Genomic DNA, 27094 nt, shown 5'->3' with positions numbered 1-27094 from the left:
AACAAAGTAAAATCGCGTATCGGGGCGTGGAGCCGGTGCGTGCTGTGACGTAGAAAGAAGCGCTTCCGGTTATTTTCACCGCGGAAAACAAACGTATCGCTGTGTCCGCCTGGGTGAGTCCAACTGTTGCCTTTCATAGGGTAGGCCTGTACATGTTTAACAGTGAGCAGCCTCTCTACATATCTGACATAACCCAAGAGTGACGCTAAACTGTGAAACAACTAAGAGGCCTAAACGGAATTGAATCTTTCATTGCTTTAAAGGACATTGGCCCTGCCTCGACCGTTGAACGATGTCCACCGGTGATTTAAAAGGTGCTCTCCGTAAACTGGATCCGTTGTTGCGGGCTATGAAGTATCCAAGAGACGTCGATTACAACGGGTAGGTCTGCAGCCCACTGTAGGAACATACAATTAAGTGGGATATAAGTGCGATAGTTGGATTTGAAATTATTGGCTGGACTTTTAACTGTTATGTTATTCATATATATTCAAGAACACGTACCTAGATTTTTTCCACCCCTTTTTTAAGTTTGTTTAGTCTGAGGCGATGGTGTCAAATACCCTGCTGGACATCTAGCTCTATATATTTAGTGGGAGGCTGTAGTGCTGTACTATACTGTAGACTGGCTTGGTAAAGTCCCAGTCTGTCACCTGGGAGAGGGTCAAGAGTTGTTGTTCAAAAGACGGGAGCAGGGCTTGCTCTCACCATGTCGGTGCCATAGGCAGGATTAGCATTTGTCATTAAGAGCATTGGAGAACGTTAAGAAGTTAGATTAGACCTATGAAGCAATGTTTTTCCATGCAAAATATGTAAACATACAGTACATCCTTACTGTTACACCACTGCATTACGTCATCTATTCTACTGCATACAAGTAGCACTGTACAAATAGACGTTATGCCATTTTACTAATACCTACATTTAATTAGCAACAAGGTGTAACTGCAACACAACATGGCAGTGTATTATCATTTATACAGAGACCACACATAATTGTCTGAACGTGCATGCCTTAGAGAGGGGTGAAGCTGGGAGGTGAGATGTCCCTTCTCCAGCTGCTGGGAGCTTCTGCTGATATTCCCTGACCGCATCTGGGAAGTTGTTGATATTACAAGCAAAACATGGAGCTGCTTCTGCAGAGTTGCCAACTAGCTACTACAAATGAAACGTCTATCTACACCTTAATTGCGTTTTAACATAAGATGACATAACTATGTATTGGGCTTTATATATATATATATATATATATATATATATATATATATATATTTTTTTTTTTGCATACGGTGACGCAAAATGTGTGTCGAATTCGATTGGGTTTGCATGTGAGGCGGCTAGGTGGTGCTGTGATACACTATCACACAACACCGCCATGTCTGAGCGCATGCGTAGAATCTTCTTTCTTCTCTTATCTGCGCCGCGAAAACCAAAACATAATTACAGATCCTTCTCTGTTCACTAATAATATCTGTACATATCCTGTACATTTCATGGAAAGACTCCTGCAAGTTTAAAAAAGTTCAAAAATCTGAAACCAGAGTGGGCCGGCTTCCACTCTGGTTTCAGATTTTTGCGTTTTTAAGCCCCCAAAACGCCGTCACCGTCTAAACGAAAGGCACTTCCGATAAAATATTTTGTTGTTTTTACCCGCAAGCGTCCTCGTGCAAACGGGGCCTAATGCATCCATAAAGTAACATGCCATGGAAACTTTAAACATCTGCTTGGAAATCCTGATATATATATTCAATTGTATTGGATGCCTGTCCAATAAAAAAATAATGTTATTTTCTTGTGTTAAAACAGTCATTTTTTTGTAAATATCAGGAAATCAGTCTTTTTTTTTTTTTTTTTTTTTTTTTTTAACTTTCGAGCGTTTTTTTTTTCCAAAGCGACTTGTTTATTCTGGTGTTTTTAATTTGTAACTTGGTTTTCTCTCCCACTATGTGTTTCTATTGGGAGCAGCTTATCCAAAGGAGATCCATCAGCATTCCTACCAATAGTGGACTTCAGCTTGACAACGTTCTCCCCCCTCCTCACTGCACAGTTGATCACGGCAGAGTTCGAGCTCACTGGAAAAACTGATCTTCGATTCACCGACACTGTTTATAAGGTATCTACCGGTGCTACTGTTTTCCTCAGAACCATAGGAGACAGTGTCATTTATCTTGATTACTTTATTTCAAGTCTCTACAGCAATTGAGAAAGGAAAGTAAGATGCATGGCATAACATCACATGCAATGGAACCTACTGAAGATCCCATTAACCCCTTAGGGTCTTTAGCCTTATTTAAGATCTTTTAAAACAATTTAGGACGTTTTCACTACTCATTGAAATCATTAGATGTATACATACAAGCCATATAAGGCAATTGTAACAGCATATCCGTGATGAAAGTTCAAAATCTCACTTGCATTATTATATGTCCTAATGTGAATAGATGCAATATTAAAATAAGTAGCAATTCAAACAAATTGTATTGTTCGATTACAACATTAAACCTATTATAGACATTCCTAACAGGAAATTAGCATTAACACACAGTTGTTATGTCTGGAAACAGGTGCTGAGGGATGTCTTCCAGTACAAACCCGTACTTACCAAGCAGCAGTTCCTACAGTGTGGTTTCTCTCAAAGTAAAATAGCTGTTATCTGTGACATTATTAACCTTGTCTTGCAACGGCATAAGCAGCTGAAAAAGGAAAAGGTACGTGTGTGTGTTCACTGTGTCATTGAAGAAGGGGCTTATTTTGTTATTGATATTTTAATGTTTGTGGGGAAAGAGGGGAGCACTTGTTGAAGCTCAATGGATCAGAGAATGATTGGCTGTCAACATCATCATCTTAACACACCAGATATATTTTGGTACACAATGCAGCTGGCAATCATGCTGCATAAAAGTAAATGTTGTGACAGGATCTTTGTAGTCTGGTAACCTTCAGGACTAGTTCACAGACTGAAACTGTTGAACTGGGATGCCAAGCCTGCAGGGTCCAAAATATGTATTCTTACTAATTTTTTATAAACTCACATTAAAATAATTGCTTAGTAGATTGTAATTGGTTTACCATGATTTTTAACCCTTCAGTATTTTTCCTGTCCAATCTATCGGCCCTCGGCTGGTGGAACATAATGGATGTAATCATCTGAAAATTACGTGTTGTATTGACACTGGTCTGGGTAAAAATATCGATTTAATCGATTTTGGATCGATTTCATTTAAATTTTGCAATATTGATTCATAGGGCATGAGATCGATTATTATTATTTTTTATTATTTTTTTTTTTTAGTTTTGTTACCATTATTATTATTTTTGCACTTTAATAAACAATGCCTTAATGCAATTTGCAGTGATGAAATGTTGTAGTTCAAGTACACTTTCACTTGCAATTCCTTTCTAATTTCAAAATTGCCCTTTTGAGACTTGAGACAGTTTTGTTTACAGCTCAAGTTTAAACTGTCCAATTAACAAGTTTGCACTTAATTTTTCCTTTTGTTTTAGATGAAGAGAAAAAATAAAGTACATTTGTATTTTGTAACACAGTTGAGCCATTTTCATTATTTAAGAGCAGATTGAATTGAATCGAATCGTGATTAATCGATTCAGAACCTTATGAATCGAAATCGAATCGATTTGGGAAATTGGCCACGATACCCAGCCCTCATTGACACAGGGAAGAAGGTTTGACACAGGGAAGAAGTCAATAATTTATTGAATTATTGACTAATAATTCAATAGAATGAAAGTTATTGTGCCACGTAACACAAACAATTCAGTAAGTGTCATGTGTTTAAAGATTAAAGTAAATGTCAGACAGTACTAGTCACAAAGTGTGTGTGTGTGCGTGTGTGTGTGTGTGTGTGTGTGTGTGTGTGTGGATAATCAATATGATTAACAATGCATGCAATACTTGCTAATAGGCTTGATGCAATACTTTTACTTTCCCCAGTTGTGTAAAGAACCCTATTCCGGGAAAACTGCAGCAGACGCCCAGCCTTTATCCAGACACTGCTGTAATAAGGAAAACGATGGGCCTCTGAACTCTCCTGGTACTCTGAATGGTCAACGGATGAATGAAGGGAAAGAAGACAAGGAGCTCCCAGATAAAAGGAGATCCCAGGTAAATGTGTGATTCTGCTTATTCTTTGCATTGCTTTGGCTAACGTCACTAATCATGTTAAATAATATATTCGTAGGAGCTAGGAATTGTAAACAAATTGGCACAGCACAGCGATATGCCAGAGAAATTTAAATATTCAATCATTTACTTTATCTTTAGTAATCTTTGAATGACTTAATTTGTAATATGACTGTGCTCTATATTGGTTGAGAACTGGGGATGTGGGAGCTAAGCAGGTGACTTGATGACTCTAGAGTTGAAAGTTTCCATCTAGATAAGAATCGTTAATCTAGATTGAGTGTGCACCACCTCCGGCGGTGGTTATGTTAGTGGTTGTCTAACCCTGTTTGAACAGAGAAAACGTCTCATCGCTTAATCTAGCTCAGTCTTTCTCACCTGTGCAGGTCCCACCTGTGGAAGAGCGGGTTTCATCCCTGGAAGACAGTTTAGAGAGCTTTGCTCTGGTCCTAGAGAAGCTTCCTACACTGGGAACCCAGTTAGAGAGCCTCCCTATGGCCCTAGAAAGGCTTTCTACATTGGGAACCCGGTTAGAGGGCCTTCCTCTTGCTCTAGAAAAGCTTTCTATGCTTGAAACGCGCTTGGCTAAACTGGAGACGCATCTGGAGAAAGGGACGGCCTGCGGATGCCCATATAAGGTATTCCTCACTTTTCTTTTGCGGTTCTCTTGCTCTGTGCCTTTACTTTGCCCTTATAAAAGTTGCTGTAGTTAGGATTTCGTCAAAATGCCTCGTTTGAGAGTTTGTTGCAGAGTAGAACAAACTTCACAGAATGGTTGGCAAAAAGACAGGATTTGAAACCAATTAGGTAATTAATTTGTTAGCTTTGAAAGAATGACACACTAGTCAGTTTAAGAGTATAGAAGACAAACAAACAAGAAACATTTGTGTTTGTGTGAGATTCAACTTTAGGACTGCAGAACCGTAATGTTAGCATAACTAGGTACCACTAGGTGGCACAACAAGACTCCTAAGGGCTTTGTAAAAGCCTCTTGCTTCAGTAAAACATGTATGGGTAGCATGTGTTAATTTAGTTTCTAATCAGGCCCAAGTGGTTATCTACGATGAACCAGGAAAATATGCATTAACCACCCACTGGTAAATGTTTGCTGTCACTACCCACTCCAAATGATCCTTTGACACTTCCGAGACAACGTTAGAATTGGTTGAGAAAGCTCTACTTCCAATATTGGGGTATTAACGGTTAAGACAAACGTGCAAATGATGTTCTACAAAAACGACACGTTGGTATCCATTCTGCTCCGCTCATTGCTCTCCAGATGGCAATCCTTTGTTTATCCTAGTTCTGAATTTTTCCTTGTCATGTAGCTTTTAGTTAGCCCATTAGTTTGAACTCTTCACTCTGTCAAGTTCTCACTAAAAACTTGGCCATGAAGCACTTTTATACTTGTCCAATATTATATACAGGCTTGATTGATAATTCTCGACCTTATGCCACTAGTGTGTGCCTAATGACAAAATTTAACCTATAGAAACAGTCCAGAAGATGTTTGTGAAGAAATATTGAAGATTCTATTGTAAACCAGCATGTGCACGAAACGCTGTTTGATAAGTTGTTTTGCCCTGCATTACCTGATTAACATTGAAATCATTTAATCACAATACAAGCATGCTCATATTGGTCATCTTTTGTATTTCAGAATCAAGACCTTGTTACCATTTCAAAAGAGACCTGGGACAATCTTCATAGCAGAGTTTTGTTGTTGGAAACTAAACTAGAACTTGCCAGTATCCAGGTATAAATGTAAATCATTGGTTTTGTTGTATTTGGTCACATACCAGAATCTAATGTGAAGAGCAGACCTGTTAATCTATAAACTAGATAAACAGGTTTGCTGTTTAAATGCAGTGCATAAAGAATCAAAGGAAAGACAATGAAATGAAATAAAAAATGATTTAAAGAAATATTTGATGACATGTGCTGTTTACATGTTCCTCAGAGAGGTCCCCTGGAAGGAAGTTATGAGCACAAACAGGCAGTAACCCAAGTCCAGCCCTCATCACTAACCTTCAGTCCTCCTATCTCCTGTCTGCAGAAGGTACAATATACACAAATCTGTATGCTAGCAGGTAGAGTATCCACCAAAAGTACAGTATGCACCACTCTGCAGTAGCAGTTATAGTATGCAGTCGCATGTAAAGTATGCACAACTCTCTACGGTTGCGTGCTACCACACATTAAAGGAGACCTTGAAAACCGATGCCAGTAAAGCACAGAATAATTAAAAGACATGCATTACAAATGGCTTACTTGAATGGCCATTTATTAGGTCCTCACCTTATTGGCTTTGTAAAGACTAAATGTGTTGTAGATGGAGTATACTCTATACTTGTGGAATCAGCAAGATGATTTTACTTTTGTCAGGGACTCATTGGCCTTTTTATAGTTGTATTTTTTGGAACCCTTCAACACATTTCAGGTCAACAGTATTGATTGAAGTATTTGACAATGAAGCACACCGCAATAATTATAATCACATGTGAGTGAAGGGCTCATATAATTCTCAACGTAAACACATTAATAATGTGAAAGAAGGGGTTGCATGTCAAACGCAGGGGTTAGTTGTTCAGGTTCTGAATAAAGATGGGAGATTATTCAAGGCCTAGTTTTATAGTAGTAGTACTATTGGTAAAATGGGAAACCTCTTCTTTCAGGGGATTTATTCATTTCACATTTCATATGCATGTTCCATGAGGATTGGTTTCTCATTCAAGGTGTTGGAATAAATTGATTCACTCTATTTTCATCTCAATTGATAAAAAATCCCCAAAATGGAAAAATGAATAGTAATTGAAAAGATTCTCAAGACATTAGATGTGGCTAGATCAGTTGAGTCTCAAAAACAGGGAGGAACTGGGTAACAAAGACGTAGGGCAATCGGCGTGTGGAGACGGACCAGACCGAACCAATATACTTAAAGCACGCGTGCATCTTACTAAAGTGTGCGTGCGAGTTATAAAACACATGCATGCTTTATTAAACAATGACTCCTATGTCACCTCCGGGGCTCCGTAGTGTAGTCTTATTTACTGTTGTAAACAAGGGGTGGTGAAGCTGACGTTTCAAAACAACAGAAGCCCACACATTGTTACAGGGCAGTGGTTAAGACCCAAGCTGAAATAATTCAATTATCTCTTTTTTTCATAGCGGGTGGGCCAAGAATGTATTTGAGAATGCTGTAATGTATGTGGATATGTATTCAAAGGGAGCACAAAGTATGGCAATTGAAACTAGACTATCACGCATAAGTGTGGATGTTTCATTGTTTTCTTTCTTTTTCTTCATAGGACGATCTACAGGACAGGCTGGAGAGGATAACCAGCATGTGAGTTCTAATACTGATCATTTGTTGAAGAGTATAAGAACACTTTTTGTAGATTACTTCAAATCCATACATTTTCTGCCATATTATAGTGTCTTCTAGAGATTCCACAAGGACAGACATTGTGGTTTCTAGTCTTTCCTCACTCAAAGAACAGGGTTACCAGCATTACAGGGTTACTAAGTGTCCAAAGCAAAAAAATAGGGGTCAGCATTTCCACTGAGAGGCCGATGGCATCATTAGAAAGCCCTGCCTCTATATCCATGCCTACATCATTACACACTTGTGATGTGTAGCCTACATTCTTCTGAAATTGTACAAAATGCCTATGCCAGGTACATTCTTCTGAAATTGTATAAAATGCCTATGACAGGTAGCTAATTCTAAAAAGAAAAACATGCTATCAGATATATTGGGGAAACAACAAAAACACCAACTTAATCAAGAAAGAATTATGGGAGCATTTTCGCGATTGCTCATTCACGTGACCTGCAAGTTGGGGCAGCGGCACGATGAATGTGGTGATCAGGCTAACTGACGTGACTGACAACAAGTGAATACTGAACCAACCTCACTGACGTTACAATGTCCATACATCATGGGCCTTCTTCGGACCAACACCAACAGTGACGATCAATGCTTTATTACAGAGACGATTGCAGAACATAAACGCTATGTTACGCATGGACATAATTCCCCTTCTCCTGGCATTGAAATCAATTTGCTTACTCCCCTAACTGAAATAAAGGACGTACATAATATCACTAAATCTATAAACTATAAGGCAATATATTGTTTTTGACAAAAAGTAGGAGAGTAGGCTAATACCTAGATATTTTCCACAACTCATAAAGAACCTTCACCTTGATACCGTATCTTTCCTCGCAGCTCTATTGGTAACGACAAACACACATAACCTGCATCGCTGTAAGTGCCGCCGGTGTTTCGTATTGGAGCAAGAGTGATGTCAAGTAAACAAAAGACGCTGAAGGTGCAGAAATGGTACAGTCCACTGAAGGGGTGTTTGAAATTGTATGACATTAGATTATTCCTTGCATGATGAGCACAGATTGAGAAATACTACATAACCAAACACTTGTAAATTTAATACTAAATCAAGTATTTCAGTATCCCCCAAACTGTCGTTTTAGTCCCTTTTGGGGGGGTCCAAATCCCATTCGAGTGGGTCAGACCCCCCCCAAACCCCCCCGTAATTCGAACCCTGCCTGAGCACTGCTGATAAACAAAGAATCAAAACATTTTTTTTCATTTCTGAATGAACAAACCAAATCTCAATAATACCGAGGATGCTTTCATTGTTGCCCTTGGTGGATCGGGGACTTAAGCCTTATCTAAATAGTATGTTTTTTTTGGCCTAGACCAGCCCATCCCAATCTTTTGCACGAGTGCACATGTTTTGCTGCACTCAAAGAGCACGCCCTTCTCAGAGCGTCCTGTCTGCTTGCTCCAGAGGGGCCCTGTAAGGATCAGCCCCGGGGCCCACTCTGCTGGGGATCCTGTCTGCTGGCTCTAGAGGTGCCACTCTGCTGGTGGTCCTGTATGCTGGCACCAGAGGGGCCCACCCTGCTGGAGGTCCTGTCTGCTGGCTCCAGAGGGGCCCTGTGAGGTTCAGCCCCGGGGCCTACTCTGCTGGATTTCACTCATATCAATCAGATGGCAAATCTGCCAGCATCTGTCTGAAGGGTGTCTTCTTTGGCCAGCAATTATCCTGTGCCGCTCTCACATTTGGTCTAATCTAGGGCTAGCAGAAACTGACATCAGTCAGGCATACGTTCAAAACAAGACCATAGGTTTAGTGCCAGAACACCTAATGGCCCGGACACACCATTCCGACTGCCAATCGTCAGCAGAAAAGGCAGTCGGACCGATTTGGTCATGGCCAATTCAACCCAGACAGGCTTGAAAAGATCACAGACGGCTTTGACGACGGCTGATCACACAGCACACACCGAACAGACTCAGGTCACCGAGCTCGCCAGAATGTCCGACGACCGATCTGGTTGGTTTGTCAGGGCCTTAAAAGATATCCCAGAAAGCCACATGCCTTTTATCTAAATGTTTTTACAAATTGTAAAAACAAATCAGTGTGATTGTGGATTCATAAAATGTGGTATTCTTTATGTTATTATATGAGATACTTTTGATCTGTTGATCAAAGTGCATTTCCTATATACAAGTAAACTACAATTGGTTAAAATTAGAATTGACACCAACAGCAGAACGGTTATCCAAATAACAAAGAAGTGTACAACAGTCATTGTCTCAGATAGATCAGGTAGATCATTGTCTCATTGGCGGGCCAAATTCTCTGGGCGGGCAAAGCAGAGAAGGGGAGGTAACCTGGCCCGTCTGAGCTAGCTACTGGGGGACCATAGGCAGGCTAGGGGAACTCATATTAATGTTAGAAAACCTCATAAAGTGAAATTTTCATGCCATGGGACCTTTAAAGACCTACTGGCCTTAATGACTTACTGCCCTTAATTACCTACTGGCCTTAATGACCTACTACCCTTTATGACCTACTGGCCTTAATGACCTACTACCCTTAATGACCTACCGGCCCTTAATGACCTACCGGCCCTTAATGACTTACTGGCCTTAATGACTCACTGCCCTTAATGGCCTAGTGCCCTTAAAGACCCACTGCCTTTAATGACCTACTGCCCTTAATGACCTACTGCCCTTAAAGACCCACTGCCTTTAATGACCTACTGCCCTTAATGACCTACTGGCCTTGATGACCTACTGCCCTTAATGACCTACTGCCCTTAAAGACCCACTGCCCTTAATGACCCACTGGCCTTAATTATCTACTGGGCCTTAATGATCTGCTGGGCCTTAATGACCTACTGCCTTTAATGACCTACTGCCCTTAATGATCTTCTGCCTTTAAAGCCCCACTGCCCTTAATGACCTACTGCCTTTAATGACCTACCCACTGTCAACTTGCCTCATCTCATGACGATAAAAGGCAATTGACGTGGTCCGCATTATATTTAGCTTGCGTCCGAAATTACTTAGCCACGGATCCAGCTCAGAGCTCAGAGCTGGACCTCTGCTCCGTCTGCGTACGGCCGAGGACCCAGCTCAGAGCTCAGAGCTCGAAGCTCTGACACATGCTGTTACTTTATTTGGTCCAAAGGCTGAATGAACCTGATCTATTTCACAAGATATGACATCGTAAGTGTGTCTTCCTCAAACCCTCTTGCAGGCAAGATCAGCCTTCTCAAGTTTTAAAGTAGTCATTCCTAAATCCTAAGTAACTTTTGTTGTTGGCGGACCAAATGTCTGCGGTGGTGGACACATGATCCAGGACTCGAAAATTATTCTGAGCTTCGATTCCATGTCGGTATAACACTTGTTCAGGTAATGGGAAAATGTTTTCCTGTTGGATGTTGGCTTGCGAGTCGCGGGTATTTTATCTAGTATTTTTCTAAATCTGGGTGATTCAATAGTCGACAGGGGAAGCATGTCTTCTACAATGAACCCTGCAACCAGCCTGTCTTACTGTGTCACCTACTTCTGCGCTCCAACCCGTGTCGCAAATTACCGGCATTGACAAACGCAAACATGCCATCTGTAGAGGAGATGATTTTGCTTTGTGTCATTCGAAATCTGCAAAAAAAAGGCGCAAAACGTGTAGGCCTACGCGGCGGTGGTATGTGACACACCAAGGCACAGATTCCCTCCTCAAAATGTTGCGCCATTGCCAAAGCAGGTGAACAATAAAATAAAAAGGTCAGGGAGCCTATATAGTATAATATAAGTATAAAACGTTAAATACTATATATATATATATATATATATATATACAAATCAGATATTATACTACTGTAACAGGTCCACAAATGCACAAAGGCGAGCAGGCAGGGTTGCTGTCCCTCAGCGGGAGGTTTCTTTTATTGTTTTTAAACGAGAACACAAAACTCGAAACGGTAACGAAAAAAGGGGTTCGTTCCCACAATGTCTCTCTCTGGCTGGACTCGTGTGGGTTTCCCTCGTGCGGGATCTCGGGGGTCCGTGCTCCGGGTTTTCCTTCCCCTACTATAACAGAAAGCAGGCACATAAGTACACCCTCCCTGATTGACCTGAGTGCAGACACCTGCTCACCACCAGGTCCAATCCCCCCAGCCAATCCCGTGCAGTCCCAACCTGTCCATACTCCCCCTGCAGGCCAGACGTCGCACGTCCCCCCACAACTACTCTCTCTCAATTTTCGTGAATGGTTGGACTTCTGACTCTTTACTGCCGCCTCGATTTCCGTTGGTATTGCTCCGTTTCTCCCGGAGCACTCCGGATTCGTAAGCTCAGAGGTGACGGACCCACTGACGGACGAAAGGACCCCAGGGACCGGACGAAAGGGTCCCTTTCCGTATTTACCGTAGGGTGTGAATGGGCCTTAAGGCTGTGCCTGCACATGTGATTAACAGTCAAACCAATCAGAATAGATGCACTGATGAGTCCCAAGTGAGGCAGGAGCAGTGTGAAACCTAAATTCTCCAGGGCAGGAACGAGGCGACCACCGGTCAGGTCGTAGCAGTTAAAGCCACTAGACCCACTGGGGCCGCTGATGGGGCCCTGTGCTTTAATCACTCTATGGTCCAGTAAAATGTGTCTTTAGTGGCCACGATACACAAATCGCAACAGGCAGGTATTACGCTCACATGCAGACAACCCTTGCACGGGGGCAAAGTCTCTTTCTGCAAGGCAATTTCACTGTGGTGTTAAACTGACCGGTGCAGCTTTGTTCTATTGATCCACTGCGGGAGCAATCATGTTGTTTCTGTTTGATCAGCCGTGATGACGTCAGTTATCACACAGACCAGAACTCTCCGTCTGGATTACAGAGATATTCAATGGTATATTGTATTTATAATATATTGGACTAGAGTTTTTATAAAGACTATTTCTGTTCAATTAGATAATGATTCTGACATGAATCAACAGATGAGCACATTGTCTTCATGTGTATTTTCTCTGCCTTCTATTGTGAAATTCCATTTTATTTTGGAGACGGCCAATCATTTAGAAGCGGTTGGAAGCCCTGCAGACCTAATGAAGACACTTGGCCTCGTCCAGGTCTATGCATCATTATTAGGTCACATAACTGGACACTTGAGGAGATGGTGTAATCCCCTTGGCTTGACTGTAAAACACATTATTGTTTACTTTAGCTGCCATGACTAGCTTGCTGCTCAGCATATGAATTCCATCTGTTGACTGCTCCCAGTCCTTAGAGTGGGAGCAAAAGAGACCTAAACAGCATTGGTCTATTGAGTATGCATAAGATGTGCTTGAAGGAGGGCACATCTTATTTTATTTAAACCACTTCTATGCAATTAAAGCCAATTGAACAACTTACTTTTGATATCTGCAAAAGGTTGATTTTATGATTATTATATGTTAAACATTTTTTTCTGTGTGTATGCCACAGGATGAAAAATACCTCAAGCCTGCTGAAGATTTCTGATGTCTCCATATAACTCTACAATTATCATCTCAAACCTTTATTATAATTAATGTTATTCCACCATGTGCCTAAGGTCTAATAAAATACAACTTTTAGAATTATACCTCTTTAAACTAGCATTGTATAAGACTGTTAGAAGCAAGGGAATTAATTCAATGTCTAATATTATTTATTTATGATTAAATCGTTTTAACCTTATTTCAATGGTTATTTTATCAGCCCAAAACCCTGCATGCATTAAAATATAATTTATGCAACAACAAGTATACACAGCATATTTCAGCTTATACTTTCAAATAGATACACAACATTCCTTATGATGCTTAGCTTTAATACACTGCAATTATTGAAAGGTTTTATTTACTTTATTGACCATGTGTTACCTATATATCCTTGATTATACCAAGTATCTGAGACTTCAATTTGTTTTGATTCATTTAACAAGGTATTTATTAGTCGGTTGTTGACTTGATGGACTTACATTTTAGCGTTTTGCTAAACTTGAAAGAAATGTATACATTTTCTATTTTTGAACTTTTGAAACTCAACAAAAAGTGGTGGTTGGCAGTAAAGGAAATTGGAAAACTTAAAAAGGGTAATTGAGAGCTTGGGGAGTGTGGCAGCTCTGCAGAAGCTTCAGATGATCTCGAACAGGAGATCAGATTACACACTAAGTCCAGAAGGCCTAAAAGCCAATATCTGAAAACTTCGAGCAGACACACATTATTGACTTTGATAAATACAATACAATTTCTTATACAACGTACAATACAAATTGTAACAACACACAATAGCGTTAGTCAACAATGAATTTATTAAAACAGTTAAATTATTACTCCACTTGTTTGTCTTTAATAAATAATTACTGTGGATGTAAGCCTGATAAACGTATTTCCGTAAAGCATTATCAAAACACGAAAACTGCATCTCATAAGCAAAGGTAAACTTTTATACTTGTATAACATACGTTATGCATTGTATCTGCAATAAAGAATAAAGAGGAAAGAAAAAGCTAACAAGTGTGATATGGGTTTTACCTGGCCTCAAGTGTAAATGTATTTATGTATTCGCTCTGTATTTTGTGTCTGAGAAGATTTGATTCATTCAATATTCCATATGGTTATTAGAGACATGGGCCTTCTATTGTGTTAATGTTGTCTTTATGGACACGTGTGTAAATATATTTCCTTTTGGAAACGATACGCTACAGATCACATCAGTGTATTGATATTGAAACCATCCCACTGATGTGAGACCTGCCGCAGTAGCGGCTGGCTGTGACAGGAGCAGTGAGTCAGTGGGGCTCAGGCGGACGGAGGTTCATATGTGTGAAAGTGGATTCCCTTGGAGCACGTGATCTTCATCACAGCGCCGTTCAGTCCGCTGTCTGTTATCAGCCTCATCACCCCTTCTGCAACCAGCGAAGGCCTTCAAACAGGAGGGAGGGGAGGAGTCAGCTCAGTGGCAGGAGGAAATGGGGGTTAGGCTCTGGGCCGTGCAATAGAACATTGTTGTCTGCTGTTTTTCCTGTTTATCTCAGCCAATCAAGAACAGAGAAAACAAAACAAGGGTAGGGCTGCAGTCTATCAACGCACATCTATTTTTACATCCGGTTGGTGGAAAATATGTTTTTAATTGGATACGACTGAATGTCATTTGTAGGGCTTATGTTATCAAATCATTTTTTTAAATAGATAATTTTTTTTGTATGCTTTGTATTATTTAGGAAGGTAAGGGAAAAGGCGGTTGGTGCAATCACTGACCCTCAGGTAAGGTGTGTTAATGTACCGACTGGACTGGTTTCAGCAGGGTGAATCATTGACTAGTGTGGCACTTGGAGGAGTGCCACGATAGAGGGGGGAGCGCATAATGGTTTGCTTTCTATGAGTGAAGTGCAGCTGGGATAAGTTGAGGGTTATTAAAACCACTCTCTTTGTGCTTGTGTATAAACTCACTGCAGTACTCCAAACTTCTTCATGCTCTGTTTGAAGTCATCCTTGAACTTCACAAACTTCCCCATGTTGTCCTCGTTCTCCACCGAGTGCAGCAGGGCTGTGTTGACAAACGCAGGGCAGAGGACGTTGATCCGGACTCCATAGTCTCCCAGCAACGAGGCGTCCTGGACAGATCCATGTACACACAGGAACAAAAACATGTCAAACAAACCTTAATCCGACCATGCCTCATGCTTCTTTTCATGGCTGTGGATTCGAACAACAGAAGATTTGGCAGTTGTAAAGATAATTAATACTGACATCTCTCGACTTGCCATCAATCTCAAGAGATCGGTAATAGATGATCTTCTATTGGATTAGTCTCCTGTCTTTAACACAACTAACATGGAGTTTGTGTCCTGCAGAAAACACCCTGAGCAGCAGCCGCCCAGAATGGCCTCTTTCTGTAATCCTGGACTCCAATAGTCCATCTATGGTGATTTGACTCACACTCCCTGCTCTCCAGATGCTAACACCATTCGTCATTTATCCCGCCGTTCCCATTGTTTAGCTGCTTAACAGGCTAGACGAGAGGCTCCATCAGGCCACACAACCGTCTTGGGAACGAGGATACGAGGATCAGGGTTTCCTGAAAGAAAGTATTTGAGCAACTCTTTGATGACGTGACTAGACAAACGGTCTTATAGCTGTACTTCCTTTTTGATGAGCCTAACCCTAGCCCTTACCCATATTTACATCGTTTGGTTGATTTAGCGGCATACGCTAAAAAATGTGGTAACAAGATTGCAAATTTGTCTTTTCCATGTGCTTGATGATTAGTGATTGAGTGATCAAGTCTTCAGCATCAGGAAAGGGCTTTTGAACCGCTCCCACGGTGTGGTCCAGGAACAGTGCTAGGAACGGCAATGTGGAACAACATAACACGACAGGAAACATTTACCACAGAGGAAGATACATGCTTAATGTAAATATCCATGACAACATCCAACATTATTTGTTTATAGAACAGGTACAATCATTTACCATTCATTATCAAAAGTCAAAGCAGCAATTCAATTGTAAGTTCATGCTTGAATGAATAGTACTATTGTTAATTAATGGTTAATTAATGTACCATTATAGTTCAATGTTACCCTTTATTGTTATTCTGTTGTAAGAAATGAAGGGTGGAGGGTAGACAATAAGTAACTTTTTGTCCTTTAGGGCTTTTAAGTAACCCTACTGTTTAGGTTTCAGTCTGCCTCTAGGCACCTGTGTCTATTGGAGATTCTCATTGGTGGATCTGCAGGGATATCATAAGTTTGTTGGCTGGATCTATAGATCCTCAGCATATTTAATGCAAATATCAAAGAAAAGAGAAGACTGCCTTTTGCAAACTGAAAAGTCCAGACTGCAACTACTTCCATAAACCATAGTAAATACATGAGTGCAGGGTTCACTGGTGCTGTGAGAGAGTTGAATAATAAGCAGCTGTCTTAGCTGTGAATGGCGTGTTATAAACGGTGGGCTGCAGCAGCTGGGAGGCTGCTGGGAGCCACCAGGCTGCAGACTATCACTGGGAGAGGGACCATTGGGTACAGTAGCAGTAGCTGAGCTTCCCTATCATCAGCCTGGTATTTCCAACCGTGGGTCTCCAGGACACACAGGTGGAGAAAGGGGTGGTTCACGACGAGTTGTGATGATAGACGAAACACATCGAAACCTGAACATGACCAGACTTCCTCTGCGTGTGTGTGTGTGTGTGTGTGTGTGTGTGTGTGTGTGTTTTACCAACCGCTATTGCTCTGGTGAAACCGATGACTCCGTATTTGGTCGCCGTGTAGACAGGCTGATGTGGAGAATGCAGGAATGCTGGATTACAAAGGAAAACAAACACAAGGAAAGGCTTTGTCTTGAATCTGATAAGATGTGTGGGTATGAGCAGTAGATGCATATCAAATAAAAAGTTAACCTTGTTGAATATGAATAGGGATGCTTCATCTGGGCATCTTCTAATGAATGTCATTGAAACTAAATTTCATTTTCATTTCAATGTGAAACAAGATAAAATGTTGGAAACAACTACTTTATCTTAAAATGGTTACTGTCAAAAGGTTTGACAGGATATTGTACTCCAATAGTATCCTTATATACCTGAGGGCTATTTGCATTAACCTTGTGTATAATAATTGGACTAATTGTATATTAAACTATTGTAGTAATTGCATTATCGTTATTGCTCTTGCTACATATTTATACACACACATGAATCATTTAATGACCCATGTGTTCTATTTAGATAATTCAATTCATTTTAGGGGAGGGATATTATGATGTGAACATTTGAATATGCCAAGATTATGAATCAAAACATTGTCAGTCCCATAACGTTCTATTAACAAACAGCAACATCTTCACTGATGCAAGCATTAATGATTACCCACATTAACATTAACAAGTTGATACATTTATTACACACAAACACACACACACACACACACACACACACACACGAACAAAACATGCAGAGACAAGCACAAAACAATGTTGAATACTACCATCTACTTGGTTTTACAGGAACTCCGAAAAGTTCAGGTTTTGAGGACAATGACCTCAAACCTTGATTTTAACAACACTAACACTGACTATTTAAAGGATGATTGGGTGTTTTAGTTAGATGTAGTTATTTCAAAAAGCTAAATCTGCTCATAAAATGTCCAAGCGCTATCAACGTTTCCAAAGCTTAATAATGTTGTAAACGTCCTTCTATTGTTTTAGGCAGAATCTGAAATATGAATTCTCCCTGCAAGCAGCTCCATTAGCATTCAGTAGAATGTGTCAGTACTTTACGTTTCAGTAGACTACTGCTGCCAGCTGCCTTCTATAACCATGCTCTAATACAGGCTATGCTGTAGGCCTAAAGACGATATATAGGCCAATAATTTAGTCGTTTGTTTATCTGACTAACATAAGGCTGATAACGTTAAGTGGTAAATTGAATCAATAATAAGAGAAAGATAAGAAGGCGAAGGTTTTAGTTAAGGAGATGTACTGAGGCCACACCATGTAGGCTGCAAAACAGAATACTTTATAACAAAAACATAGTTTAGTAAAGTCTTCAGTATTCTTTCAACACCACACTAACAACCCTTCATTTCATTGTCCATGGTATAAGTACGGTATCAATGACTGGACTCCCCGAAGACCTGAAAGGAAATACTTTCTTGGAAAGAAGCAAACAAATCGCACCCATTTTTAGTCAACTACAAGCCAGAAGGTACCCTGTTTGCTCTGCTTCAAGTGGTGCAGTGCAGGGGAGATTGAATGGTGTTGGCTTAAACTTTGCCCATTCATTCTTTCTGTTTAATGAACAAAGAGTTAATTCAAGTTCACTTGGTACCGTATTTCATTTTTCTTTTTTATTTCATCAAATTGTCCTTTTAATTGAATAAATTTCAACTATTTTTTGTTTGTTTTACACAAGAGACATAATCTTGTGAAAGGAATAAAACACGCTGTTAACTATCATAACTAAGATCTAATCTAATGCCTGGAGAGGCAATTCCTTTGTGCTTGAGTCTCAAATCCAGCCAGAGAGAAAGTTTTCTAAGCCAAATATGTGGGGGAAAGGTTGGATAAGCATTGAGGGGGTGGGAGACTGCGAGAGGAGCAGACAGAAATACATCCTCTCACAATATAAAGCCGGATGACACAATGCTGATAACCAAACTGCAGCGCATTTCATCAAGTTTCTTGTAAAGTGTGTGACATTTTGTCAAGTATTGAACTTTTAACCCCATGTTAAATCTATCTTACTCCATTACCACATTGAGTGCTTATTATTCACAAACCGGTATCACACAAATTGGCAAACCATATGCCTTCAAGTATATTCTTTTCACAGACTGATAAGTAACTAAGTAAGTAAAACCTGCCTTGCTTTGTACCTAACTCAATGCTCAGCTAAACCTTTAACTTGAGTGTGACATTCAACATTCCAACTGTGAACATTGGAGTGTGTGTGTGTGTGTGTGTGTGTATGTGTGTGTGTGTGTGTGTGTGTGTGTGCCTGCCTGCCTGCCTGCGTGCGTGCGTGCGTGCGTGCGTGCGTGCGTGTGTGTGTGGCACAAGGGCTCTGTGGGGCAGTGCTTGAGAGCGGACGCTGTCTGTGGTACTGAAGCTGCCCGCTCTGTTTCCTCACAGCGTTTTGGTCACTGCAATAGTCCAGAGTGATGACAGCCTTTGTGTGAATGCCCCCGTCTGTCCTCAACTCATCCTCATTCACGTCTGTTTTGTATTCATCTATCTGGAGGACATTTGCATGTTTAGAAAAAACTTTGTAAGCCTGCTGTCAGCTAGACTGGTTAGCTCCGCCTATTCTGACGGCAATTTGAGTTCCTCCTGCACAAGGGTCTGGAGAAGAGCAATACATTTCTTTCTGCTTCCGATACGTTTCCGCGGGAGCCAATCACCAAGCTGGCTGTTCCCCTTGGCGCGCTATTTGCTGGTTTAACACAATGACAACAGGGAAGGGACGGCAAGCAGCCAATCGCGTACAGAGTCAGTTGAACTAGGCCTGTTGATCACGCCTCTTGTACTGAAGGAAATGAAGGCAGCTTCCCCAGACCAACGTGCAATCTACGATTGAGCTTGGTCTGTCAATAGCCAGACTAGCTGTCAGCATCAAGGTCAAGGTCAAAGTTCAACTTTATTGTCCCCGTGGGGAAATTTGTCTTGGGCACAGTGCATCATTGCTTTCTTAACCTACACAGAGTACAACAGAACAAAAACACAACCACAGACACAAACACAACCAGACAAACCAACATTTTAACATCGAGAACATGGAGCTTGATAGACTTAAATTGCACCTTGCTGTATAGCATAGAAATCTACAGCATGGGGATAAAGTGCAAGTGTTTATTGCACTAGAACTTATTGATAGAGTGCTATGTGCTAAAGTACTATCTGCTAAAGTGGTAACCTATTTATTGCACATTATTCTATTGCACATTGTTCGTCAGCTTAATGGAGGCTGGGACAAATGATAATTTAAGACGGTTAGATTTGCATAGCGGCACACAGAGTCTTCTCCCTGATGGCAGGGTTTCATATTAAGGGAAGAGTGGGTGTGTGGGAGTTGGAAATTATTTTCTTTGCTGTTTTGTGCATGCCGGCCAGTTTGCTTTTTAGCTTAACGGTTAGGTTGCCAAACCATGAGGTGATCCCATATCTAATGATGCTCTCTACAATGGCACGGTAGAAAATCATGATGAGGCTGCTTATGAGCTATATAAGCTATTATGGTTTACATGGTGGGTCAGCCCCTCACTGCTGCCACTGTTCAGGAAATGGAACCTGCTCATGAAGAGAGTTCTGTGCCAATGTGGCTCAGAACTCACAGAACACTGGATCATCAAGATGGGATGATCCAGTACACATGTAGACAAACCCAGTCTGGTTCCATGACAAAGCCATGCCTTGAGTCTGTCCTGTCAGGTGACCTCCAGAGGGCAAGGTGCAGTTATAATGCATGCAGACGTGTGTTATCTTTTACCTTTGTGTGTGTGTGTGTGTTTTACCTGCCATGGAGGATACATTGATAACGACCCCGCCTTTCTTGCCGTGTTCTTTGCTCATGTGGTCCAGAGCGAGATAGGTTCCCTTAACGACTGACGTCTGCACAGACAGAGTACTCTCAGAATCAGACATTTGCATTACCAAAGTAGAAATCACAATGAATCAGTCACTGCAGGTGATAGCAGTCGTTATAGGAAATACAAATGGCGAATAAAGAGGCGCGGGGGGGATACTTATATTAAGGACGCATTTTATAATGTGGCTAAATGTGCGAGAGTGCGACTACCAGTGCCTTGACACATAGAACCCTAAACATTAGTTTCCTCTCAAATTGCGTCTTGCATTTGCATCTATGTATTGGGGCCGTTAGGCCTACCGAGTTAGGAGATATTAATACATCAAGATATTAGGAGATATCAAGCCCCAGACAGGCTGCAGGGTTTTTCATTTGAGGGGTTACAAAAGGAAAGGCCACGTAGTTTACATGGGCTTCCTAAGGAGATAAGGTAGGATGATAGGCCTGATGGCTGCAATGACATTAACTTTTTTTAATGTATAATTATACAACCGAAGGATTAATAACGATGTTTGAGAACTCTAGCCATAGGCCTACTCTGCCTGTATAAAATATCCATTTATTTCAATATTTTCAGAGGTTTTTGTGTTCTATTTTAGGGGGGATGATTGGCTCTGAGTTTTTTTTTGTATGTTAAACATAATTTCAAAAGGCCAGTGGATAACATGTCGTAATTTACCAAATTGACTTGTATAGTCTTTTCCCAGTCGTTCTCATTGTTGATGCCAGCGTTGTTTACCACAATGTCCAGCTGGCCATACTGGTCCACGGTTCTTTGGAAGGCATCTACGGCAATAGAGACAAAAGAGAAGAACAAACCAGTAAACTGTAACATGATCATTTATTCCTCAACGAAAGGGCTTCTGTGAGTAATTTCAGACTATTGAATCATCTGAATGAGCCCTAATTGCAGGAAACTTTCTTGACAGATTTCGGAAATGAATAGAGAATAAGAACAACTATCAAATATCTACAAATACTGAAGAATAAAGGCTAAGTCCAGCAAAACGTTGATCTAATCTTTTCAGGTAAACCTCAAACAATGAATGAAGCCGAACCAGAGGGAGTAGATCCAGTATGTGTCTTTACCTGTGCCATTTGCATTCCACACTAGGACACCCAACAATTAGGACCAAACACACTGCTGTACAAGTTTACATGGGCATTCATTTAGCAAATGCATTCACTCAGTGATATACTTATGCTTGTATAAACTTGAAGCACAGGTGCAGTCTAGGCACCTTCAAATATTTCCGGGGCTTGAGGATTTGCACCAAAACATTCATGTGTGCACAATAATCCCACTCTGCACAAGCCAATGCACATGTGGCACCCAAGTAAATGAATGTTGTTTTACCAATAACACAAAAGTGTTTTTCTCCTCTGCACAAGTCTTAAACTAACCTCACTATTTGATAGGTAAACGCTTCTTTTCATCAAATTAAACTGCTGTTCTATAGCACATTACAAGTTCCAGACCAATGGTGTAGCTATGGCCTACAGAATACACCCCATGCTTTGATGTGATGCAATGCTGCATACGTGGTGGTAGTTCATCATCTTGCTGTAACTTGATAGACGTTTTTAAAAGAAGATGGTTTCTTCCCCCTGAACCCTGACTTCAGCCAGACTGAACGTATACAGGAAGCTCTGTGACTGCTTTTGGAAAGCAATAACACCGAAATAGTCTGCGGTTCTTATTGCAGATAAATAATCCTGCTTTGGATTGTTATATTTGGCATGTCTGAAATCAGAAGAAATAAAACAACATAGAACTATGCCAGCCATGTCTGAATAAATTGTCCTGAAAATAAAAATCACATGACCATGGGATTATGACTATGTATTATATTTGATTATGCAATAACCTCTTTGTAAAATCTAAAGTGGTCTAGTTCTTGGCAGACATGGTCATAATCGTAATCCTTTTCTAAACTGACAAAATAAGACAGATACATTGAACGGAAATTAGAAATGTAGAATAAAGTGGAAAAAAGAAAGTACAAATACCTCACACACACATAACCTCACAAGCTTACACAAGAGTTCACATGCATGTATACACTTATTAAATATTTACAAACAGCGGAACATCGTTCATCTTTATAAACTGGATTCATGTGCAAAGTCTAAACACACACACTCTCTCACACACACACATGCACACACCTTGTTCTGTTTTCTCTGTGAACTGAGAACAGCAGAGCAGACCTTTGGGTGAAACAGCATTCCTCAGTTAGCTTGCGGGCATTCCCTAATTCCTCAACAGACAAAGAAACCCTGTTTTGTTTTTAGACACTGCCTTTCCTGACGCATCTTTACTGCAAGATGGAAAGTGTTGGTATATCACTAGATAGGCATACTTGAAGTTTCATGTCTTTGCTATGTTATCAACCTTTAGCGAGATTTTGCAAAGTCAGCTCGTAAATCAACACGCCAATCAGAGCGGGTTTACTGACAGTGAAATCATGTTTCTGTACATCATCGCTCCAACAACATAGTAACGTTCATCATAGACAGGTATATCCTCTTTTCAATCGATTTACAGAGAAACATCAGAGCAGCGCAGAAGGCTCTAAGCCAGATGCATATTGGCAAGAATAATATAATCCAATACCTTTGAGTTTATCCCCGTCTGTGATGTCACACTGAATAAACGTGCAGTTCCCCTCTCCGTAGCGAGCTTCCAGCTGGACCTTGCAGTCACGGCCTACCTCCTGGTTCAGGTCCACCACAGCCACCTACAGAAGGACCAAACACACAGACATTCATTCTCATATGTTTGTATAGGTTACCTCTGTCAGCAGTACAACAACAGAAAGAGACGAATAGAGATAAGATGAAGTATTAATGTAGCGTGAACGTGCAGACGTGCTTGTCAGAAGCAAGGCTAATGACCTGAACTTTGCATCTCCTCCATCCGCCGCTTTGTCTAGGCAGCCATACTGACGGACATGTAGTCATTCAGCAGAATATACTTTTACCTTAAGACACTGACACGTGAGGCTGACCACAACCACAGGCTACACTCCAAATTGGAGAACCGCGAAGACCTGGAGTGAGTTCCAGTTACAGAATATATCACATTTCAAAGTACAATTGCCAAATCACATTTATATTAACTTCAGTATCAATTTAAAATCATGTCTAAGTTTGAAATGACTTACACAATTGTCAATAAGTGTCTATTCTTTTCTTGGCAAACGGAGCTACCATGATTGAAACCAGTTTTCACCAAAGGCCTTGTTGATATTGTGTCTAGCAGTGTTTTTACAGGCCACGCCTGCAGAGACAATCAAATGGCCCAAAAACCAGTTATGTGTGTTGTGAAGTAAAGGTATATTATACAGACTATTTCCTGTTGACATTTTTGAAACTTTGTTATGTCAGACACAACCGCTATCATGCTTTGAATCTGCTCAAACTGGAAATGCAGTGCACCACTGACTAACCACTGATTAAATCAATTGTGCCAAAGTTTCCAACTTTCTATACATAATTTGTCATAGTAGCAATACATCTAATATCCATGTACTGGAAACATCAGCGCATTGTGGTATTTTCTAAGGTAACCAAAACAGCCGACCAGTATATGGACTGTAAGGTAGATTTATATGGGGGGAACTCCTGGTCATTTTAGTATTTTTTTACTTGCACTCACAAATTACTTTTTAGTTTGTTTTTAGAATTTGATATCTCCTAGCTGTATACATTATAACAAACTTACCAGTAAATAAGTGTTCTGTAGTCTGAAATGTGATTATAAAATGTTGTTTTTCAGTTGACTATGAATGTATAGGTTCAATTCACAATAACAAATACATATTTCATTTAAATAGAAGGATTGTCTTTCTCTTTCTCTTTCTCCATACAAGTGCTGAACAAAGACAAATGTTTAATAAGCGAAAATAAAAAGAACCGTCATATACAAGTTGTCTTATTCAGCAAAGCTATTTCTTCTAAATACAAAAATAATAAGTGCTGCCAAGCAGTAAGTGATCAGCCTCGATCCGGGCCAATAGCTCGTATTCCCCTAACTTCACATCTATCTCAGACGTGTTACACACTCACACATAAACTAGCAGACATTGAACTACAATCACGCCCAATGAAGCAATTGTCTCTTTATAAGCACTGAACAAACACAGTATGTCAGTATTAAATATCCTTTCCTTAACAGAATGCCTTGTTAGTAAAAAGGTAAAGGCATGCACAACCCGGGCTGTGAGTGACAGTCCTGGTTGACGGGACACTGCCGCCTGCCTCTGAGCCTTAGGGTCCCAGCCGTGTGTTACTAACCTTAACTGAACTCTCCAGAAGGGACTCCACCACGGCACGGCCGATGCCTTGGGCCCCCCCGGTCACCAGTCCCACCTTCCCGCTCAGCGACATCTCCCGGCCGCTGGCCTCTGCTTGCTCAGGGGAGAAGTCAAACCCAGTACAAACCCTCGCTCTATAGTTTCACTCTGGATCAGGAGAAATGTTTTTCTTGAAATGTGTTTCACTCCCGCTGTGTCGATGCTCTCCTTGGGAATGAGTGACTGCCCTCTCTCTCTCTCACTCTCTCTCTCTCGCTCTCTCTCCCTCTCTCTCCCTCTCTCTCTCTCGCTCTCTCTCCCTCTCTCTCCCTCCCTCCCTCTCTCCCTCCTTCCTTATCTCTCCCCAGCACTCCCTTATCTGACAGACTTTACATGTAATGACTCCTGTGTGTGTGTGTGTGTGTGTGTGTGTGTGTGTGTGGGTTTGTGTGTGTGTGCTATCTCTCTTACCAGCGCTGCTTTCCCGCCCTCTTTTCCTTTCTTCCTCCTGTCGCTCTCTGTCTCTCTCTCTTTTAGCCACGTGATCATTTCCTTCCCCTTTCTATCACTCTATACAAACATATGTTTATGTGTTCGTTCCAGGCGCCTCTCAATGGCCTTCTCGTGCACGTATTAGCTCTGCTTTTGTTGCTTTTCCCTCTAACTTTTTTAAGCTGTTACATACCTCAATTCATCTCCTGCATGTATCTTGCTTACTTCCCCCTTATGCTTCCATGGCAACAGCACAAGGCTTAGTGTACGCTTTGTGTAAATACAGATTACATGCGCTGCGCTGCCCTGCCCGGTGGAAGGTGTTTACGGGCACCTCTCTCTGACCCTTGTTGAGGGCCGCCTCGATTCTGCCATGAAACATGGAGCTAGTGTTCTGCACTTTGTTAACACAAAATAGATAAGGTTGATGTGCTTCCTTCAGTGCTTTAGCCGACATCACAGGAGGTCATGTATGTAGATCTGCCCCTTATGTAACCCCAAAGTACCTCACTAATGATGATAATCACCAGTATAGGTGTCTGGAGAGCCGGTGATTGGCCATTGAAACACACCTGGGAGCAACACTGTTTCTAAAACCAGGACACCGTACACAGAATGTTGGACAGAACGGTTGACGAAACACACCTACTTTAACCCACCCAACAAGTGTAAATAAGTCACCATTTTTTATGTGTTAAATATAAACCATGTGTTAAATATGAACCTTTTGTTACCTGACACCTTGGCTTGGACAAATAGCCCCTACTGAAGAATAGCAGGAGTAGTAATAGCAGTAGTTGTTCAATTACAATTACAATTACAATTAGGGCATTTAGCAGACGCTTTTATCCAAAGCGACTTACATCGGTTAATACACACATTGACACACCGACGGCAGAGTTCAACCATGCAAGGCGACAGCCAGCTCGTCAGGAGCAGTTAGGGTTAAGTGTCTTGCTCATGGACACATCAACACTCAGCTAGGAAGAGCTGGGGATCGAACTAGCAACCTTTCGGTTACAAGACAGCTGCTCCACCTCTCAATATATTATAATATTATTATCCATTACTACTACTACTAATTGTGTAACTGAGTTAATCTTTTAAAAGATTAACAAAAACATGCAATAAATACAGGCCTTTGAACAAAATCAGAAACTGGCCCGGGTTCATGCATGACATTTATTAGTATCATCACTTGTACAAAAAAATATTTGCAATATATTCTTTACCATAGAAATATACATCTAAATACAGGATTGACTTTTGTCAAATTGTGCCACAGTGTCGAAACAACAGCAGGACCGGAGAACCACCACATGGGTCGCCAGCAGCAAAACCCCAAAACCGTATTCACTGAGCAGGAGGAACATAACTCCTCCTCCCCTCTCCCAGTCTCTCCACAGAGAGGAGGAACTGGATTGGCAGGCCTGGCTGGTTTGGCTCCCTCTGTGCATGGCCCACTGAACTTACCATCCTCGTTGAACAGAGAATGAAATAAAAGGGCATGTTGGTGGTTCATTGATATAGCTGCTCCATGATGAATGATTTCCGTATATTGGTGGGGATTAAGCACAACTAGAGTGATGACTGGCAATCTTAAGACAACACTGGTGTTTTTGAAGACTTGGAGTGTTTGTCTGTTTGCGTGTGTTTGTGTGTGCGGTTGTGTATTGATGCTTCTGTTTAAGCATGACACGGTGGCAGTGTTGCAAGGCTGGTGTTGCTAGCATGGGTTC

General features: G+C 41.0%; 2 protein-coding genes across 2 annotated transcripts; one reads left to right on the top strand and one right to left on the bottom strand.

Moving 5' to 3' along the window:
* The first annotated feature begins 85 nt into the window (after positions 1 to 85).
* cep44 (centrosomal protein 44) lies at positions 86 to 13627 on the top strand. Its single transcript, XM_079729331.1, has 10 exons — positions 86 to 113; positions 264 to 381; positions 1966 to 2113; positions 2565 to 2708; positions 3953 to 4123; positions 4528 to 4779; positions 5802 to 5897; positions 6102 to 6200; positions 7450 to 7487; positions 12940 to 13627. Exons 2-10 carry the CDS (start codon positions 293 to 295, stop codon positions 12986 to 12988), a joined length of 1086 nt encoding a protein of 361 aa, XP_079585457.1. The 5' UTR covers positions 86 to 113; positions 264 to 292; the 3' UTR covers positions 12989 to 13627.
* Positions 13628 to 13770: 143 nt separating this feature from the next.
* On the bottom strand, positions 13771 to 25179 carry hpgd (15-hydroxyprostaglandin dehydrogenase). Its single transcript, XM_079729332.1, has 7 exons — positions 24865 to 25179; positions 23183 to 23306; positions 21245 to 21351; positions 20492 to 20588; positions 16705 to 16781; positions 14931 to 15094; positions 13771 to 14403 (listed from the first exon to the last, which is right to left on the bottom strand). The coding sequence occupies exons 1-7, from the start codon at positions 24955 to 24957 to the stop codon at positions 14280 to 14282; spliced, it is 786 nt and encodes a 261-aa protein (XP_079585458.1). The 5' UTR covers positions 24958 to 25179; the 3' UTR covers positions 13771 to 14279.
* Positions 25180 to 27094: the final 1915 nt, after the last annotated feature.

The sequence above is a fragment of the Pollachius pollachius genome (genome assembly GCF_949987615.1).
Source record: "Pollachius pollachius genome assembly, chromosome: 2".
In the NCBI taxonomy this organism is placed as follows: domain Eukaryota; kingdom Metazoa; phylum Chordata; class Actinopteri; order Gadiformes; family Gadidae; genus Pollachius; species Pollachius pollachius.
The sequence above is the reverse complement of the archived record's forward strand: the minus strand, read 5'-3'. Positions and strand labels throughout refer to the sequence as shown.